This window comes from Nicotiana tomentosiformis, chromosome 3, assembly GCF_000390325.3.
Source record: "Nicotiana tomentosiformis chromosome 3, ASM39032v3, whole genome shotgun sequence".
NCBI lineage: Eukaryota > Viridiplantae > Streptophyta > Magnoliopsida > Solanales > Solanaceae > Nicotiana > Nicotiana tomentosiformis.
The window spans coordinates 124,326,440-124,348,379 of NC_090814.1; the positions used below are offsets into that span (position 1 = coordinate 124,326,440).

Here is a 21,940-nt window from a genome sequence, read left to right on the forward strand (position 1 = left end):
ATAGATTTTATTATATGTCTGTACACTACATTAAATAATAAAATAATAACTAATATTTATTAAAATAATATAATACATTAGATCATAATTTTATAAGATTAATATTCTGTCAAATTTTTCGCGCATCGCGTGAGTTCTAACACTAGTGCCTTTAACAATAGCTAGAAGACAAAAATAATTTTTTCTTTGAATTGCGTGTTACAATGTGTTATACTAAAGAAAACTTTCTATTTATATAATATGAGAGTTTCAGTCCTAGTATAAGTCTAAAAAAGATAAAAATCTTCTTTTTCCGATAATTGTTAATCCATAATCGACATCGAGCGAGATTCCTCCGTGATATCCGGTTGAGGACTAGTATTACGGCCCTCTATCCGTCATGCATAACCGTTCACCGTATCTCCCGAGGTCTAGAACTTATATTCGGCCCGGGGCGCGTCGTTTTACCATGTCCGATGTCGGATATACCATTCACTCTTCCTGGATCTCGATACGAAGGATCTTTGACCTCGATTACAATCTCGCGGATCCGTGCTCCTCCTTCATTCTCTCGTCGGGGAACCGGGTAGACATTGCCCTCCAATTTTACCCTTACATACTTTATTATAAACGATGAAAATCTAAATTAATCAAGTTAATACGTAATGATATAATTCATAATTTCTCTATTGGAGCATATTAGGAATTAGGAAAGAAATAATAAAGGGAAAAAGGCGATGTGTACTTGTGTAGTAATGTACACGACGACGTGGCATTTAGCGAACCGTGTTCCAAGACTCGGGCATCCTTTTTGAGGAGTTCTCCACTTACAGCCCGAAAGCGTGGGAAACTAGAGAGAGAGAGAGAATGGCGAAGCTTTTATCCACACCTCGTCTCACCTCCATTCACTTCCGCACAGTCACTTCCACTCTCTCCAAATCTTCTTCTTCTCCAATTCACACTTCTCCCACTCGTTCTCTCATATCTCTTCACTTCAGTACTCGTCTCCTCAACCTTCCCTCTGTCGACAATCGTTGCCGAATTCATCGGAATTTCTCCGTTTCAGCCTTCGACACAAAAAACGACGACGTATCGTCGTCTTCCAAAGATGATATTAAGGACGAGCCTGGTACTGAAATCAACGGCAATGATGATAGCGCGAAAAGTAATTCTACCAAGGAAGATCAATATCCGAGCGGAGAATTTGAATTTAAGGAGTACGGTGCTTGGAAGAGGTTAGTAGTGAAGTTCAGAATGCTCTTTGCATTTCCTTGGGAGCGCGTCCGCAAAGGCAGTGTTCTCACTATGAAATTGCGTGGCCAGGTTAACTTCGAAATTTGAATTAATCGTATTGACATTTGACAATGTCCACACGGTTTGGTCATAATAATCATAAGTAACATTTTTTCTCGAAGAAAAGTATTTTCCTGATTAGTTCTGGAGTTCAATTGGATATAGAGTTTATGGGAAGTGAATCAACTTCTAAATGTAGCTAAGTAGAGAGACGAAGGTTGGGGAAGTCACACATTTATTGATTTGGTATAGAATACTTTTATTCTGCTAATGCTTATTTAGTTATTTCTTTTCTGTTTAGTTGAAGTAGTTGAAACTCTTGTACTGTTTGTCATGTCAGATATCTGATCAGTTACAGAGCCGTTTCTCTTCAGGATTATCTCTACCTCAAATTTGTGAGAACTTCATAAAGGCCGCGTATGATCCTCGAATCTCTGGTGTTTTTCTCCACATTGAACCTTTGAGTTGTGGCTGGGGCAAAGTTGAAGAAATTCGGAGGCATATACTGGACTTCAGGAAATCAGGCAAGGCTTCGTCTTTATACTTTTATGGAATGGTGAAAGCTGTACAATGTTCATGTGCTTGTCACTTGATTATATAACTTACTTGGGAACGAGGAAAAATATGACATTTAGTTATATCTGTCGCTGTAAGCTTGTAAGGGTTGAATTTGAACCAAGGAAGAGAAATATTTTAATCCAAGTAGGAACAAAAAAAAATCTAGGACATAATGAATAGATGAAGGTATTCGTATATATAAGCCTTTAGTACTATAGGAACTTTTAGGTTGAGGGACTGGAAGGGAGGAAATATTCTTTGTCCTCTTGGACCAAGACCACAAAATAAGATAAGTGACTATTGGAGATCAATGTCAAAAGTTGTTGTGAACTAATTTGAGAGGTGATGGAAATTTCAAGGTCCCTGGGAGTTGTTTTATCTGGACATTATCAGAATTATGTAAAGTCCAACATACTAGACTCTAAGGCAAGTACGCCTTTCTGTCTTTGTTTATTGCTTTGAAGAACAATAAAGTCACAACGTTTTCCACGTTCGCTATGATTTACTACAAGAAGTGGTCGGTGCTTTCCCCATCTTATCCGTGTGCCTACTAGTCCCAATTCCTCAATGCAAATGAATGGAAAATTCTTGTGCTCATTCTGTATGTCTCATATGTGATGAAGTTTTCAAGTATGACCGGCATCTTGAAGTACGTGCATATTTCAGTGCTTCCTATGTTATGAGATTGGAGTAATGCCATGTCTCAGGTGAGATGAATATTAGACTAGAAACTATCTTATAAGAAATCTAAACTTTCAAGACACTTTTGAAGAGAAAATATTATCAATGCTTGACTGATTAAGTAGCAGTGCTAGAAAAATAATCTTTCTTACCTTTCCAGTAAAAAAAATGCTAAAAGAATAACAATATTACTACCTTATCAAGTCTTAGCATTATATGTACATCTCTTTATTTTTGATCATTATGTAGAAGTATTTTCCTTCATAGTAGCATCTGAGGTAACTGATTGCGCAACAAGTCTAAATTTAAAATGAGTATAATGTTGCATACACTGAAAAGTTACTTGGATTAGTTAAGCTTCCCATGTTGAAAGAGTTCAATATGAGATACTTTTTCTGCAATTAGGAAAAAGAAAGTAAAGAAGAGCATTAATCTTTGTTATTTTTCAGGTAAATTTGTAGTTGGCTATGCACCTGCTTGTGGTGAAAAGGAGTATTACATCGGCTGTGCTTGTCAAGAGCTTTATGCCCCTCCAAGTGCTTACTTTGCCTTGTATGGTCTATCAGTTCAAGCATCATTTTTGGGAGGTTAGTTCTTTAGCTCCCAGCTGATACAAATAGAATCTTGGCGAGACAAGTTTCCCTTAATTATCTCGGAAGTGCTAAATTCTTACTGAATCTTGGATGTATGGAATGCTGGCTGAGCTTCATTTTTGGAATATTGAGTTAGTCATCATTGCAATAATACTTTTTTTATATTCCAATTTATGCAAAAGTGCAAAAAGTAAAAACCTATTTAATTCCAGAGTTACTGGAATTTGCTACCCAGTGTTATTGGAGTTTCAGTGAGTGGGTGAGTGCAGACTCAATTGTTTAACAAAAGTGCAAATGTGATCTTAAATTGCTTATGATCACCCCTTAACTGCAGCAAATATGTTGCTCTGCAGGTGTCTTTGAGAAAGTTGGAATTGAGCCACAAGTGCAAAGAATTGGTAGATATAAGAGTGCTGGAGATCAACTAATGCGTAAAAGTATATCTGATGAAAATCGAGAGATGCTAACTGCATTACTTGATAATATCTATGGAAATTGGCTCGAAAAAGTTGCTCTCACTAAAGGTGACTTCAGATTTGAAGTTCATAAATGGAGATATAAAGCTTTTCCAGTGGGGATTTTCATGATCTGATTTTCTTACTTAGGGAAGAAAAAAGAAGACATTGAACATTTCGTCAATGACGGAGTTTACCAAGTTGAAAGGCTAAAGGAAGAGAGCTGGATAACAGATATAAAGTACGATGATGAGGTACAGTAAGTTGCTAGGTGTCTTGAGGCATTACTTGAGAGAAACAGTTCTGTGATTATTTGTAAGTTCAACTGATTTAATGGCTGAGTGGTGGGGGAGGGTGGTGGGGTAGTGGTGGTGGTGGTGGGGGGGTTCTTTTCAAATAAATTGGGAATGGTAATGGATTTACTTCTTTTCCACGGAAAGTCGATTCTTAAGATATCATGAAGGGAAAAAAATATAGTCAACTACTAGTATGTGCCATTTAATTGACCATTCTGGTGTAGGTGATTCTAGGATGATTTACCTCTTTCTGCATTAGAAGTTAAATCAAGAATTCAGCTTTTATATATATGATATAAATGTTTTGTTCATGGAATGTTGAGATATTCTCATATTAAATAATACTCCCTCTATTCCAGTTTATATGACACTATTATTTTTTATGTGATCAAACATCTTTTTCTTTGACCACAAAAGTTTCATATATTTTTCAAATGTTTTTATTTATAAAAAAAGTCGTAATTATAGTATTTCTTTATATAGTTTACATTTGTTGCAAATTTTATCTTAAAAAGATTAAGAACTCAATGTCCCAATTGAGATTTCACAATTTGACTCTCATACTCTGAACCCTTCACTCTTTTTGTAACGGAGGGAGTAATCTATTAAACTTTTTCAACATTGTGTCTGCTCTCTTTGCTTGCCAAACTAGGCCTCTGTATGATTCCAACTTTATCGATTGTATCCGAAGGGACCTCGCAAAAGCAGGTCTTCTAATCTGGGACTGGAAATGAAAGCTTAGGATATACCAAACTTTTATGAGGACTGAACTTTATATACAAAATGTGATAGCTGCACAGGTTATCGTAATCTCTGTACTCTTTTACAGTCTTATGATGAGCAGACCTCAGTATCCAATGTTTTCACCCTTTTCTTATATTATTTTTAACTTATGAAAAGAAAAAAAAGGGGACAGCCCGGTACACTAAGCTCCTGCTATGCGCGGGGTCCGGGGAAGAGCCGGGCCACAAGGGTCTATTATACGCAGTCTTACCTTGCATTTCTGGTAGAGGCTGATTCCACGGCTCGAACCTGTGACCTCCTGGTCACATGGCAGCAACTTTACCAGTTAGCTTATGCCAGTGATGAAAGCTTGGAAATCAGTTTCATTGACTTCTAGTTAAAAAATCATTTAATAAGTAAACAGTCAGTATACATCAGACGACATACGTATAGCAGGTCTATATGTGATTATAAGGAGAGCAACTAAGTTGTACATCAGTTTCGTTGCCTTCTAGTTAAAAAATTATTATAATAAGTAAACAGTCCGTATTCATCAGATGACATACGTATTGCAGGTCTATGTGATTATAAGGAGAGCAAACTAAGTTGTATACTAGCATTGTTGCCTGGAAAACAAGACTGGCACACACTGTAATCTCTTTTATTGTACTAAGCTGTTAAGCTGATACAGGCTGCGTCATTTATGCATCTGGCCTTCTGAATTTAGTCACTCTGCATTAAAATGTTTGAATTGCTTCATGAACTTGACATGTGCATAAGAACTTAAAAATCACTTTTTTCCCATGGTTAATGAAGGGATCACTGATTGTTCAACACTCAGGTAATGTCAATGTTGAAAGAGCGTTTGGAAATTCCGAAGGACAAAAATCTCCCTGCAGTTGATTACAGGTTTTTTCTTTCTGAATTTCAAGTCACCTGGATATGTTTTTCTCAGGATTGCTTTTTTGCACCAATATTTTGTACGCTTCTTTTCATGAGATGATAACTGATGATCTTTATTAATTGAAGTGAAGATGCAATATTTTGGAATTTGGCCTTGCACTTTACTGTTGTTTTTGGACTAATCTATGGCCCTTGAATTTTCAGAGAGTATCAAAACTAAGGAAAAAAAAAAATTATTTTGTGTAATTCTGCAAAATATCCCGGGTGGCTAATGCGAAACAGGGAATGTGTCATAACTTGTTTCAGTTCGACTTGGGATTTCGTCAACCATCAATTGTCTTGTATTTTAGTATCCTCTCTCCAATTTCTTTGTTTCATCTGTTATGCACTGTTTTCCTTTTGTATGTAAAATCATTTTGTGGTTATTATATTCTGACACAGGAAGTATTCAAGAGTTAGGAGATGGACTCTCGGTCTGACAGGTTATAAAGAACAGATAGCTGTGATTCGAGCCTCTGGGAGCATTAGTCGCACACGTGGTCGATTTAGTTCATCCAGTTCAGGAATTGTAGCAGAGCAGTTAATTGAGAAAATTCGTAGTGTACGAGGTATGAATTGTCCTTATATGTGCACAATTCGTGAATGATTCATTAAGTGGTCAAGATATGTGAAAGCAGTTGGTCGTTACACTGTGAATCTTGATTAGCCATAAATCATGAATACCAAGTTTTTAGTCTCAAAAAGACACTTTGCAGAAACAAGGCATTATCCACTCTGTACAGTTCTGGCTACCTTTCTTTTTCCTTTTCCAAGTTGCTTAGTGCTCTTTCCTCTCTTTCCAACTTAGATTCTGGAGAGACTTGTATTTTTGAAAAGCGTTTGCTAAGTATGAAGGAGAAAAATTCTTGCTAGGACTGTGTTAGTGTTATGTTGCTGGTGGTGTACTTGAATAATCAAAGTGCTACACTTCATATTCAATGTTTCTTCTTTTTCAGACTTTAATAGCGAACATTAAAGATGGTAAGGCCAGCTTGGTTATTGTTAGTTGCAGGCTTATTTTTTCATGTAATGCATGAAGTTGCTATCAGCTATGAAAGTTATTTTAGAAGAACGGTATGTAAAATTTTCAGTTAACCAGTAGGAAGTCATTGAAGATGTCCTTTAAGGCTCATGCATGTGTTGTAAACTGTATGCATGCTTGCTTTGAGCCGAGGGTCTATCGGAAACAGCCTCTCTGCCTGCACAGAGGTAAGGTTGTGTACATACTACCCTCCCCAGACCCCACTTGTGGGATTATATTGGGTATATTGTTGGTGTTGTTGTTGCATGTGTTGTAAACTCTCTAAATTTCAGCAGATTTGGATGCTTCATATGTGCTGATTTAAGATGAATGGAGGAAAAAGCTTGATAGGTTTAGGTGATTGCGTGCTTATTTTGGCTTCTTTCTTCTGGTTGTCAATTTTTCTTCTTTCTTTTGTATTTCATGTGTGGCTATGCTATGCAGAGTCGAAAAGGTATAAAGCTGTCGTCCTTCGAATTGATAGTCCTGGAGGTGATGCTCTTGCTTCTGATCTGTAAGTCCTGTTATATGGTGGCTCTTTCCTTTGTATGCACTATGTTAGGAGCCACTTGGCTGTCTGAATTTTTTCCTTTTAACTTCTATAATGTTGCATTTACATTCTTCCATGTTTTTTATAGGTAAAGTAAAACATAAAATTCTAACTGCTTAATTGATTGTCTTGTACAATGGAAATCTCAACTCTTATTTTCATTTAATCTCCTGTTTTGAGTTCTTCGATGATACTTCAGCTAAATCACTTGTAAAATAGAATGCGATATTGTTCTTTCCCTGTCTTCAAAGCAGTCAATATATTTTCCACATATAAAAGCTTCTGTACTAGACTCTGACGAACATTATTTTATTTTTTTCAAACCAAGTTCTCTGTTGATTGATTAGGATGCTTTTCTCCACAGAATGTGGAGAGAAATCAGACTGCTGGCAGAAACTAAGCCTGTTATAGCATCCATGGCTGATGTGGCAGCCAGTGGAGGATATTATATGGCAATGGCTACACAAGCTATTGTGGCGGAGAACCTTACACTGACAGGTTCAATAGGTGTGGTGACAGGTAAATCTAGCTACTAGAATAAATTCTAGCTCCTTACAAACTGTGATTGAGTGGTAAACTAAATTTGGGGGCTAATGTCAGAGCTGGAATAATTTTCCGGAGAACCTTATGCTTCACAAGTGTGTGTATTGTGTTTTAGAACTTGTACTTTGCACTAGCAAGATAATTTCTGTGCAGGTGTTATCAGCTCCCAAAAGTTTGTAACTGATTAAGAGATATCTTGAAATGCAGTTACTGTTGCATATCTTGATCCAAACATAATTCAGGAACTGAAATGTAGGTAAAATTTACCATCCACCTTTAAGAATTAGAAATAGCTCCCAACCGCTTGAAAGCATCACCATGCAGGTGAACTATGTTCCTTGTGATGGTTAGACAGTGTTTTTACTTAAGTTGGAATGACCTGTGCTCTTCAGAAACTCCTTAATCCTAGTTGTTTTAGAAGAAAAATCATAAAACCCAAGTGGTTACTATGCAATCAATATTGCTTTTGTTTGTCCGTAATCCTTTGGCCTTATAATTTTATGTTTGTTGAATTATTCATCATTGGTTGGTCCGACTGCTTTTAGTTTGCCTGTAGGTTACCTAATAAACTTTTACGTTATCAAAAAAAAAAAGTAAAAAGTAAAACGTTTCGCCTGTCTGTGGGCTGAGGGATACACTTTAGGTGCAGAAGCATGGATTGGTAATTGATTGACCAGATTTATTTATATCTCCAAATTGACGAAGGTTTCTACTCATGTTTGACCCAGTTGAACTATCCACACTCTTTTACCTTTTAAAGGAAGATATTGAGGGGAAAAAATCTCGATCTTGAATGCCAGGTGTTTTTCCTTGTGTGGTACGACTTGTTTGAAGCCTTTGTGCTGCTTTGCTAGAATGCATGATTGGTCAATGATTCCTTGCATAAACGTATCTTGTCTAATTCCAAGATCTTTCTTATACCATCTTCACCAGAGGATAAATCAAAATCAAAATGTTCTCTCTTTGAATGCCACCATTGGAGTAATCAGTCCCAACTACTACGAAAACTCAGCGCACATGCCTGAACTGTATGTTCTTGTATCAGATTTGGTGCTCTTACAAGGTTGATTGTACTGATATTCTTTTTACGCCCTCCAGATTAGGCCATAGAACTGGATTATGAGGGGGCAAGATTCCTTTAATTGTCCCAATAACCTGTCTTTCACAATGTATACCAAATTTAGTTCCATTACTTACCATCTCAGAATATATTGAAGTGTAACTAGACAGTTCAATATTGAATGGAATAGCCGAATTTTCCAAGCTTTGGATTTGGAGAAAGTATTTGGAGTTAAGTCCAGCTATAGAATTGAATATCATTGGGGTTGAGGCTATGTTAGTGCTTTGTCCATATAACAAGCCTGATGTGGAAATTAAAGATCTTTTCCACAAAATAACATGAATAACCAAAATTTAAGACGGAGGATAAATTGTATCTTACAGATAGGTTATGTAGTTAGAGATGGTAGTTCATCAGGTAGAGGCTAGAGCCCTTGCGTTCTATCTCTTCACTAGGCCCTCCCCTTCCCTTATCCCAACTCGGTCATTCACCCACCCGTTGCTCCCAATTCTTTTAGAACACCGGCAATTTGAGCTTGGACTGATAGTAGTAAAATTGGGATGACAGCTCTCTTTGGTGCGTGTGTGTGGGTGGGTGGGTTGGTGGGTGTGCCTGCAAGTAGAGGAGATTGGGTCGAGTTGATGTGTGTCTTGATGAAACCTTTAAGATTTTGGCTTGTGGGAGCGGCAATTATGCCGGTCCATGTATTTGCTTCCACACGAGTGCCAATCCTTTATAGTTTCAATTTTTCCGTTCCTTGGTTCCTCTGGGTTTTCTTTTGCTATCCATGCTGTTCTGGAAGTCTTTCGTTCTGCCATTGCATGCCCCCTTATATTTAGTTTCTTTGGTCCTTAATATTCACAAAATTTACTTGTACGAGGTCTTCCATAGTGGAATTGGCTTTATGAGCTAGGACTCCCATTTCACATATATCCCCGTGCAAAATATTTAATCAGATTCAATTTGTACAATAGACCCTTATGGTCCGGCCCTTCCCCGGACCCCGCGCATAGCGGGAGCTTAGTGCACCGGGCTGCCCTTTTTTATTCAATTTGTTAAAATTACATGTTTTTGGCAGGAAAATTCAACTTGGGAAATTTATATGATAAAATTGGCTTCAATAAGGAGATAATATCAAGGGGAAGATATGCAGAGCTTACTGCTGCTGAACAGCGACCATTCAGGTGAAATGTTTTTGTCTTCCTTGAGGTTTATACATGTCACTGGGTGGTCCGTTACACCTTGAGCCCCATTTATAAGAACATAACCTTAAGTTGTGAATTTCACATTACATCCTTCTGTTCTTACTGCTTCATTTTTGGGGCCTCTATAAGCCAGCTGAAGTTTGCTCGTAAAAAGTAGGATAGCTTCTGTACTTACGCAGAACACCAAAATCAGAACTTCCACTTCTGTACTTAGTGGATTTTGGGCTTAGCTGCTGTTTTAAATGCCTACAAGTGGAAATCCAACTATTGTCTTGTATTTTGATTTAGTATATTATCAGATAGAACTTCATCTGCAGGCCTGAGGAAGCAGAGCTGTTTGCCAAATCTGCACAGCATGCATATACCCAATTCCGGGACAAGGCTGCCCTTTCAAGATCAATGACGGTATGCTACTGGTGAAGAGTACAGCTTAGAATGGAACAGTCATTACTTTACTTATCAGTTGATTGAAAATACGAAGCACTGCATTTTAGGTGGATAAAATGGAGGAGGTTGCACAAGGGAGAGTCTGGACTGGAAATGATGCTCTTTCACGAGGTCTAGTTGATGCTATTGGTGGTCTCTCTCGTGCTGTCGCAATTGCAAAACAGAAGGCCAATATACCTCAGGAAAAACAGGTGCGTCATAAGCAAATCTTATTTTGCTGTTAAAAACAGCTATTTCAAGTTTGAGCACATAGATTGTAGTGCTGTGCTTTCTGAAGCATGATTCTCAAGTCTTTATTTCAGTTTATGCTTGGATCTTTGTCAACTGTCATTCTAGTTAAATTCTGGAACTCTCTTGGGAACCTCAGGATCTGAATCTCTTGATCTTCTGATAGAGAGCTGGTGAATTTTCCTGCCAAAACCGGGTTCTAGATCATCTCAGTTGCTTCTTTCGTCAATAGTTGCCACAACTTTGAGATAAAAAGAAGTCAAATATGTAGCAAAAGGGAATAGCTTGACAAAGGCTCACTACATCCTAGGCGCGGTCTGCTCTAACTTTCTTGCAAGATACTTTAATGTGTGCTGCTGTCAAGCAGCAGATTTAGCTTTGTTTTTGTGCACTCTGAGCCACCTTTCATTGTTGCCAAATTATAATGGGTTTAAGAATAGCATTTTTTGGAAATCTAAACAATAGTTATTGTTTTCATTAGTCAGATGCAAACCATGTATGGTACTCATCCCTTTGTCTTTTATTCAGAAAAAGAAATACATGATGATGTAGGAACTGAGTTTTTGGAAGATTCCTGGATATGGAATTGAAATACTTGTAAGGATCATGATGTGACCACTGCACATTCTTTGTGCTTCTTTTGTTTATAAAATGCTCACTTATAAAATAAAAAAAAAGAAATACATGATGATGTTTGATGCCCAACTAGCTTAGTGTTACTAATACCTAACAAAGCTTGGAAGCTGCTTTCTACTATTAGTAACTGAAAATGTAGTCAGAGGCGAGAAACTTTGACTGGAAAAGCAAAAATGTTTTTTGAAGAGTAGAAACTATCTCCTGAGTTAATTTCCTCCTTTTTTGTTTGTACTTTCATCTCTTTCTCTATCACTTTGATGTAATGGAGATGAATTTCTTAGTCTTCCTAATAAGTTGTTAAAACTGCAGGTTTCTGTTGTTGAGCTGTCAAGGCCATCCGCATCCTTACCGGAAGTTTTAAGCGGCATAGGGAGCTCTTTAGTCGGAGCAGATAGAACTTTAAAAGAGTTGCTAAATGATGTGGCATCATCTGATGGAATCCAAGCCCGTATGGACGGGGTCATGTTTGAGAAACTAGGAGGAGCCGCTTACACCAATCCCTTGTTTATGTTGATAAAAGATTGCCTCAGTTCCTTCTAAAGTCGAAAGGATGTATACTGTTGCATCAGAAATATCTCATTTTATTATTTGCTGGAGCAAAAAATTCATACATGGATCTTACTTTTTGTTGGGGATGCGGAATTTGGGAACATTGGTGCTCTGCTTCCTTTCAGAAAGTAAAAGTTACAGGTAATTGTCTCTTTTCTTGTATTCAGTATAGAACTTTCAATTTGTTTTAATTTTAGGTCTTGGGTTGGTGAGAAAATGAAACAAATGGATAGGTGGTAAAGAATAGATTGATTCTTGTAAAAAGTTATTTGATTTATTTACCTCAAAGTTACAGTAATTTCAGGTTCATATATATAAGTTCTTGCTGATTTGAATTCAGGGTGAGCAGTTTCTGGGTTTCAAATTCCTTATCACAAATAAGGGTATGGAGGTACCACTCGAATCGGGAGTTATCTTGACATTCTGATATAACTACATGTTACTTTGAAAAGGTTCCACTTTGTACTTCCTGTTCCGTATGATTCATCATGTCCGTACAGACAGATCCATGGGGTGCAAACGGCCATGTGTAAAATACAGATGTATTACGATTTAGTAGTGTATTATTCTCATTTTTCTCTTTCTCCAACTTCTTTCTTTTGGTAAATGCAGTAGCGGAACTATTGTTGCTTCAAAGCTCAGGTACAGCTCGGTTTTATAGTATAACTAGTAAATAGCGCGGTCATCAAAAGAGAATAAAAATATGGGTAAATAGTAATTGTTAGAATTATTATCGTAAGAAATCAGTCTTTACTAATCAAAGAAGTAGCCTAAAAGAGAAAAAAAATAATTTGTAACCTCATGGTCTTGCGATAACTCATGGAGTGAAACTTTTAAAGTCTTCCTTAAGATTCACCGTTAAAATATAATTCTTATTCTAGTATTTTATCTCTAGGAATAATATTAAATTTTATGTAATAGCAAAAGTGAGTTTCAACAAAATTTATTCTCAAGAGCATACAATGAATGATAGTGGAAGTAGTACTATTTGATCAGTTCAGTTTCATCTTTTGCATATTCTTGTCGTAACACAATTAATTATTCCTTTTTTCTTTTTGCTTTTATCATCACTAATCCCTATCAACAACCAAGAAGTTCTCCATTGCAGACAATAATCCAACACAACTTTTAGTTTTCTCTCTCTTTAAAATATATGTATGTGTATATATATATATATATATATATATATACACACAAACACACACACTTATAGTTTGTATTTTATGATATTATGTTAAGCAAAAATAAAATACTTCCCCTCCATAACGAAAATAAGAAGTCAAATTGTATCTGAGGTAATAAAGGAATTTTCATATTTGAAGAAGTTTACCCACATATGAAATAGTATTTGGTAAAGCATGAGTCAAGTAGCAGTAAACCCGGAAAGCAAAAGCCTTAGTCAATTGTTAGTAGGTAAAAAAGTAAACGAATCTGCATATATATGATATGTTATGTAAGATCACAAACAGAGCAATTGCAATGCATAACCTGTTAGCCAAATTCCTTAAGCTAATATCTGTAAGAACAAAAAAAAAATCACCGTAAGCCTCATCTTTAATCTTTTAGTATTTTATAAACTTAAAAACTAAGATATAAATAAAATATGTTTAAAATTTTATAATATTCAATTAATTAAAAATAGTATAGGAATACATACATACATTGCAGACAAAAATCCAACACAACTTTCAGTGCACTAATAATTTTAATTTTATGATATTATGTTAAACATATGATATAAAATTATTTAAAAAAATGAAAGATAGAACCAATTAAAAATTTGAAAAGACCAAAACAGTAAAAACATACAATCATGAAATAGAAAGATGAAGAATAAAAATTTAACAAAAACATACATGTGGTTTCATGGGTGAGCACCATCTGGTGATATAGAGAAGTGAAATTGGAAGGATGCCAAATTATTTGTTGCTCGTAATACGCAAGGCATGATAATTCTTCTCAGTTAGGTATGTTCTTTGTGCTATTTATGAAGAAGAAAGTCCCCTACTGGAAAATGGGATGGAGAGAAGGATTAGTTCCAACTTTTAATTACTATCATTATTTCCATGATGGTAACGTTCCATCTACTGCAACTGTTGCATTGGTTTTTTTTATTTTATTTTATTTTTTTTCAATTTATGATTTATGATTGTTATATGGGTCCAAATCTGCCTCAGTACTTGGGACTAGGTAACATCGAGAAAAAAGTTAGGCGAGGTTGACCAGGAAATGGCAAAACCCGTGGGCGAGTGTCACGACCCCAAATTCCCTCCGTAGGATGTCGTGATGGTACCTAGTCTCTAAGACTAGGTAAGCCTATCAATGCGGAATAATAATAAATATCTGAAATAAATAAATTATAATTCAAACAATTTCAACTCCCAAAATCCAGTAGAAATAAGTCACAAGCTTCTAAGAATTTATTCTCAATGTCTCTATATGTCAAGGTCTAAATAAAATATAAGGAAGCAACATAAAATGATAGAAGGGGACTCCGGAGTCTGCGGACGCTGGCAGATATACCTCGAAGTCTCCGTGCGCAGGTAACTCACTGACGTCTAGGCTGGTAAAAATGTACCTGGATCTGCACAAAAGATGTGCAGAAGCGTAGTATGAGTACACCACAGCGATACCCAGTAAGTGCCAAGCCTAACCTCGGTAGAGTAGTGACGAGGTCAGGTGAGGCCCTATTGGAATATAATAATGGCATGGTAAAATGTTTATCAATGTAGTAAAATAAAATAACATTAGAAATGAATCAAATAGTATGTCACATTTAATGACACCAAATAATTGCAAATAATATCTCGTGGAATCAAAACAGAATTTCCTTCAACTTTATGAAAATCACAACAATTAATCGAAAGCAACTATGGCCATAAATCAATATCAACAAGGGCACTACCGAGGTACCGCCTCGTAGTCCTAAGTTATAAATAATTTTATAATATCTCATTTCCTTATATCACCGCGGGCCTTCACAATTTATTTAAAGAAAACAAATTTTTCCGAAATAGCATCCCGCGTTTTAGCCACCCTTATCACACCGCATGACTTCTAGTAGTCACCCCTACTAGCCACGCGTATCAAGCCACCCTTATCTCACCGCATGCGTTTCAACACCCATACCTTATACCACCGCATGCGTATCAATATCACAATATATCACAATTTGCACCTCAAGTGCTCAAATAATTTAACTTGCCAAAAATAATTCAACAATAATATTTTTCCACAATAAAGAGCTCACGGCTCATGCCAAAATAAATCATCAATAATAGTTTGCCACAATAAAGAGCTCATGGCTCATGTCAAAATAATTCATCAATAATATTTTTCCACAATAAAGAGCTCACGGCTCATGTCAAAATAATTCAACAACAATATTTTTCCACAATAAAGAGCTCACGGCTCATGTCAAAATAATTCAACAATAATATTCTTCCACAATAAAGAGCTCACGGCTCCCTCACAATGAGTATAAAAATATTCAGGAGTAAATAATTTAGGAAAATAATATTTCAAAATCTTTACTACGTTGCTTCAATATCAAGTTTAAAAATGTCAAATACTTCATATTAATAATATTTAATTTAAAGAAAATCAACCTTCAAATAATGCACAGAATAAAAGAAACCAAGTTTCAACTAAACAGGTAAAATAACTAGTAAGAAAAGATCAAACAAATTTGAAGTATATATCTCAGATCAATGATGAAGAATATAATAAGATAAAATAATTTAATAAATGCGCAACAGTGATCTACACAATTTAAAAATATAATCTTTCGTAATTTAGCCCGTGTACACACTCGTCACCTCGTGCACACGACTTTCAACACATTTCAATAATCACATCAATACCAATCCTAGGGGGAATTTCCCCCACACAAGGTTAGACAAGTCACTTACCTCTACTTGCTCCAATTTAACCAAGTATTATGCCTTTTTCTCGATTTTCCAACTACGATCGACTCGTATCTAGTCATAATTAATTCGATACAGTCAACATAAATTATAGTAATCAATTTCATAAGAAAATATTACATTTTCAATAAAATCTGAAATTAGTTCAAAATTTTTTCATGGGGTCCACATCTCGAAATCCGGCAAAACTTATAAAATCCGATAACCCATTCAATTACGAGTCCACCCATACCAATTTTACCAAAATCCGATAACAACTCGACCTCCAAATCTTAAATTTTCGTTTTTGGAAGATTTTGCAAAAATCTTAATTTTTCTTCCATAAATTCACGGATTCATGATGTAAATGAGTATGGAATCATGAAATATAATCAATATAGGATAAGGAACACTTAAAGTCCTGCCAATCCGTCACTAAAAGTCCATTTTTCGTCACTAAAAGTCCACCAGAAACTGCTCTACCAGCCTTCCTTCAATTGATCATAACTTCATGTACAAATATCCAAATGATAAATGGTTTAACTTTTTGGAAACTATAATCCAACTACTACAACTTTTATGTTTTGAAAATATTCTGATTCCTTATGAATTGCGAGATATAAGCTTCCAAAATCGGCTCCACGCATCAGAAATTTCTGCGAAACTGCTCTACCAGCCTTCATTCAATCCGTCATAACTTTCTGTACAAATGTCCAAATAATAAATGGTTTGAGTATAGAATTATGAAATATAATCAATATAGGATAAGGAACACTTAAAGTCCTGCCAATCCGTCACTAAAAGTCTATTTTTCGTCACTAAAAGTCCACCAGAAACTGCTCTACCAGCCTTCTTTCAATTGATCATAACTTTATGTAAAAATGTCCAAATGATAAATGGTTTAACTTTCTGGAAACTATAATCTAACTACTACAACTTTTATGTTTTGAAAATGTTCTGATTCCTTATGAATTGCTAGATTTAAGCTTCCAAAATCGGCTTCATGCATCAGAAATTTCTGGCGAAATTTCTGGCGAAACTGCTCTACTAGCCTTCATTCAATCCGTCATAACTTTCTGTACAAATGTCCAAATAATAAATGGTTTAACTTTCTGGAAACTATAATCAAACTACTACAACTTTCATGTTTTAAAAATGTTCTGATTCCTTATGAATTACGAGATATAAGCTTCCAAAGTTGGCTCAACGTACGAAATTTCTGCAACAGAAATTTCCAGCACTCTTTGTCCGGAATCCATTCCGTTTACCTTCCGAAATCCACCCAAGAACCTCGGGACCTTAACCAATTATTCTAACATGTCCCAAAATACCATACGAACTTATTTGAGGCTTCAAACTACATCAAACAACATCAAAACGACGAATCACACCTCAAATCAAAATCAACGAACTTTAAACTTTCAAATTCTATATCTTGTGTCGAAACACATCAAATCAATTCGGAATGACTTCAAATTTTGCACACAAGTCATAAATGACATAAATGAGCTATGAAAATTTTCAGAATCGGATTTCGACCCCGATATCAAAAAGTCAACCCCTCGGTCAAACTTCCCAAAAATTTAACTTTCGGTATTTCAAGCCTAATTCCACTACGGACTTTCAAATAAAATTTCTATCACGCTCCTAAGTCCAAAATCACCATACGGAGCTGTTGGAATCATTAAAATTCTATTTTGGGGTCGTTTGCACATAATTTGGCATCCGGTCACTATTTGAACTTAAACTTTTAATTTTTTATCAAAATTTCATATCTCGGGCTAGTGACCTCGGAATTTGATTTCGGGCATACGCCTAAGTCCCAAATCACGATACAGACCTACCAAAACTATTAAAATACTGATCCGAGTCCGTTTGCTCAAAATGTTGACCAAAGTCAACTCAGTTGAGTTTTAAAGCTCTAATTCACATTTTAATTCATTTTTCACCTAAAAACTTTCCGAAAATTTTTTACGGACTGCACACGCAAGTTGAGTAATGGTAAATAGTGCTTAGATCACATAATTAATTATTAAATTTAAAGATGATATTTTAGGTCATCACAGCGAGATGCAAAAGATGGTCGATGTTGAGCAATACAAAAAGAGTTGTAACGGCTAGTTTATTAGGGCATGGTATTAAAGAGAATATTCCATTGGATATTCTTTGTACTTATACTATTAGGGGTTATTGGGGGTATGTCCTAGATAAATAGAAAAAAAGATAAGGAATAGGGGCATGAGATATTCATTATGATAAGAGCAGATTTTGCTAAAAGATATTCTCTCTCTCTCTTGAAAAGATACAAAGAACACCTTTTTATTAAGGTTCTTGTTCATATTATCCTACACTTCTCCATCAGATCCGAGAAGATTTCGAATGTTCTAAGATCTGTCTATCACTCATCATTGTCAGAAGAAATAATCATCTAACTCATTATTTATTGGGTGAATCACTCCTCCTATTTACTCAAATGCCATTTATTGCTATTTATTAGCTGCCACTCTTTCATTATGGCATATATTTTATGTCTGTTTAATGCTTGTTATTGTCAACCCTTTACTGGATCTGTCCCACCTCACGCACGTTTTCAAGATTCACATCTAGAGATGTTATCACTAACTAGGTTTAATCCGTTATTATATAAATATAATAGTTTTAGCCAAAATTTATACTTTTTTGTCAAACAATTTGGCGCCGTCTGTGGGGATTATCTAGTTAAATCTTTTAGTTTCTTCTAGATCTACAACTGACACTGGTTACTAACGTAAAAAAAAAAAAAAAAAAACAAGAACAAGATCCTTTTTCTCTCTACATACAGAGATCTAATATGACATGTAACAAAGAAGAAAGAATAAAAATAATGAGTGACCTCCTAACTAACCTCATGAACATCATCAATGAGAGCTCTGAAGCAGTGGACGAGGACGCGACGCCCAATGCCTCCCCCAGGCGAGGTGGGTCACCCCTTCCCCACGGCAGCATCACAAAATCTCTTGGTGAGGGAGACTCCACATCCGTGGCGGAGGAGGCGCCATCAACAATAAAAAAGCTCTTAGAGGCCTAGCTAACTGACACACTAACCAGCATCCTCCATAAGCCCGCCCGGGATTCGGCTACAGAAAACGCAAGGACCTGCGTTATACCACCAGCGGACGAGCAACATGATCAATTTCCTCCTCCTCCCCCAACGACAAGTATTACTCACAATGTCATTAACAGTGCAGGTGACGACACTCTCGCAGCCATTTTGAAAAGGATGGAGGAAATGGAAAATGAGAACAAAGCGCTTCGGGACCAAATGAGAGAACACCAAGAAAGGGTCAATAAGATACCGGGCGCCCGTAAGCTCTTGCCAAAGAGAGATGCCGGTCGATTCGTCGAGCAGCTGTACAGTGATGATGCCGCCCCACATGCTATACCGAAGACCTTTAAAATGCCGCCTTATCTGAAAATATATGAGGGAATGACCGACCCCGAAAACCATGTGACTCACTACATCACTGCCATGAAAGGCAATGACCTCGCCAAGGAACAAGTATCCTCCATTTTGTTAAATAATTCGGTGAGACCCTCACGGGAGGAGCATTAACTTGGTATTCACAACTGCCTGCACGTTCTATTGAAACCTTCGAAGAAATGGCCGATAAGTTCGTAACGACCCATGTTGGGGCCAAAAAGGCAGAGGCGAGAGTAAACGACATATTTTGCTATTAAACAATCTCCTAGACAAGGATTGAGGGACTTCTTTGCCCGGTTCAATCGGGTAAGAATGACGTTGCCGAATGTATCGGAAGGGATGGCGGTCGCAGCTTTTCAAAATGGGCTGAGCAGAAACGGTTCGAGGGCAACAAGAAAACTACTAAGTCGGCTTATGAAGTACCCCCAACTACTTGGGATGAGATACACAACTCATATTGTGCCAAAGTCCGAGCAGACGAGGATGACCTCAATGGGCCGACCCATCGACTGACCTCGGTGCAAGCAGATTCCAGGAAAGATCAAAGAAATGATATCAGAAGAGATCTCGCGGCCTCGCGACCCAACCGGAAATGGCATCTACCATATGTCAGAACCGCCACTGCGTTCTCATCCCGCCACAAAGAGGGCCCACCCCGATCAAAAATAAGGACTCACCGGAACGAGAAAGGTATGCCCCCTTTATTATCCGCTCATAATTTTTGTGTGTCACCTACAGAAATAGTCTACGCCTTGGAGAAGCTTGGACCGAAGGTGAAGTGGCCACAAAAGATGAGGTCAGACCCGAATACCAGAAAATCATATGCCCTCTGCGAGTTCCAACAAGAGCGAGGACATAAAATCGAAGATTGCATCGCCCTAAGACAGGAGATCGTAAACATGCTACGACAGGGACACCTAAAAGAGTTGTTGAGCGACCGAGGAAGGACCAACTTTGCCAGAGGACGTGAACAACATCAAGGACCGCCAAAACCACCCTCACCGACCCGTACCATCTACATGATCATTGGTGGCGGCGACGATGCTTTCATCAACAGTGTGAAGTTCACCACAACCCACAAGCTCAAACAGTCGATCACTCACGAACGGTACGATGATCTCGAAGAAAGTATCATCTTCGATAAGTCAGATACCAACGGTTTGGTTTTTCCTCACTATGATGCTCTTGTTATCACTTTACAAATTTTAGATACCGATGTGAGGCACATTATTGTAGACGATGGGAGCGGTGCATGCATTATCCACCCTCGAGTACTTGCACAAATGAAACTCGAGGATAAGATAGTGCCGCGCTGCATCACACTAACGGGTTTTAACAATGTAGTTGAGCGAACATCCGGCGAGATCACACTCCCCGTCCTAGCCGGTGGCATCACTCTGGAAACCACATTTCATATCATGGACCGAGACACGACGTACAACGCCATAATAGGGTGACCATGGATACACACCATAAGAGCCATCCCCTCCAGCTTATACCAAGTGATCAAATTCCCAACTCCATAGTGAATATTCAGTATACAAGGTGAACAACGCACATCCCAGGAATGCTACCGCATCGCCCTAGACTATACAGCCACCCAACAAACAAAGGACAAAGAAAAAAAGGCATAGCAATTAATAGGGTCAAAGTCGATGTGTGACGACATAGAGGACGTTATCAGAGACCCCGATACGGTCGAAGCTGCAGAATCAACCGTATAGGACCTCGACCCCATTCAGTTAGACAGCAACGACCACAACAAGAAATCTTACATCGGCTGAAAACTTTAGGAACCGGGTAAGTTTCGTCAATTCTTAACTGCTAACGCGGACTTGTTTGCTTTAAGCCATGCAGGTATGCCAGGTATCCCAAAGGAGATAGCCACACACAAATTGAACGTCTATCCATTCTACCCCCTGGTGAGGCAGGTTAGGTGTAAGTTCAACTCCCTAATTAATGACGCACTGCGAAGAGGTAGAAAAAATATTGGAAAATGGCTCCTTCAGGGAGTCGAAATACCCCCAATGGGTCGCCAACGTGGTCATGGTGAAAAAGAAGAATGGCAAATGGCGGATGTGCGTAGACTTCACTGACCTGAACAAAGCATGCCCCAAGGATTCATTTCCATTACCCTATATCGACCAACTCATCGACGTAATGACCGGGCATGAACTACTAAGCTTCTTGGACGCCTACTCAGGATATAATCAGATGGAGGAAGAGGATCAGGAAAAAACCACCTCCATCACCCATCAAGTGACGTACTGCTACAGGGTCATACCATTCAGGCTAAAAAATGCAGGGGCGACTTATCAAAGGTTGGTGACGAGTATGTTCAAAGACCAACTCGGTAAAACAATGAAAGTTTATATTGACGACATGTTGGTCAAATCCAAAAGGAAAGAATATCACATCGACCACTTGAGAGAAACCGTCGGCATACTCAAGCAATACGGAATGAAACTGAACCCCAAAAATGTGCATTCAGCGTGGCCTCAAGAAAATTCTTAGGTTTCCTAGTGTCACAGCGAGGTATCGAAGTCAATCCCGACCAAATCAAGGCCAACAAAGGGATACCAGAACACTTGACAACTAAAAAACAGGTTCAGAGGTTGACTGACCATATCGCCACCCTTTCAAGGTTCATTTAGCGATCATCTGATAGGTGCCATAAATTCTTTGGCGTACTAAAAAAGGATAATGGCCTCCAATAGACCCCTGAGTGCGCCCAAGCACTGAATGAGTTAAAGGTGTACTTGTCATCGCCACCATTGCTTTCAAAACCAGAACCGGGGCAACACCTCCTTGTCTAT

At 37.5% G+C, this 21,940-nt stretch overlaps 1 protein-coding gene and 1 long non-coding RNA gene across 3 annotated transcripts; one reads left to right on the forward strand and one right to left on the reverse strand.

The window, feature by feature from the left end:
• The first annotated feature begins 793 nt into the window (after positions 1–793).
• On the forward strand, positions 794–12,348 carry LOC104092695 (serine protease SPPA, chloroplastic). Of its 2 annotated transcripts, none has more exons than XM_070197546.1 (14): positions 794–1,302; positions 1,613–1,796; positions 2,961–3,098; positions 3,458–3,628; positions 3,710–3,813; positions 5,420–5,487; positions 5,923–6,089; positions 6,986–7,055; positions 7,456–7,610; positions 9,773–9,878; positions 10,217–10,304; positions 10,394–10,537; positions 10,714–10,889; positions 11,520–11,758. In XM_070197546.1, the coding sequence occupies exons 1-13, from the start codon at positions 847–849 to the stop codon at positions 10,735–10,737; spliced, it is 1,875 nt and encodes a 624-aa protein (XP_070053647.1). In that variant the 5' UTR covers positions 794–846; the 3' UTR covers positions 10,738–10,889; positions 11,520–11,758. The 2 variants fall into 2 exon arrangements, with proteins under 2 accessions (XP_070053647.1, XP_070053646.1); XM_070197545.1 differs by lacking the exon at positions 10,714–10,889 and adding an exon at positions 12,100–12,348 and having other exon boundaries at positions 795–1,302; positions 11,520–11,900.
• On the reverse strand, positions 11,662–13,853 carry LOC138907189 (uncharacterized). The gene is made up of 2 exons (XR_011414959.1): positions 13,616–13,853; positions 11,662–13,275 (listed from the first exon to the last, which is right to left on the reverse strand). It is a non-coding gene; the product is annotated as an uncharacterized lncRNA (long non-coding RNA).
• Between the last annotated feature and the right edge of the window lie 8,087 nt (positions 13,854–21,940).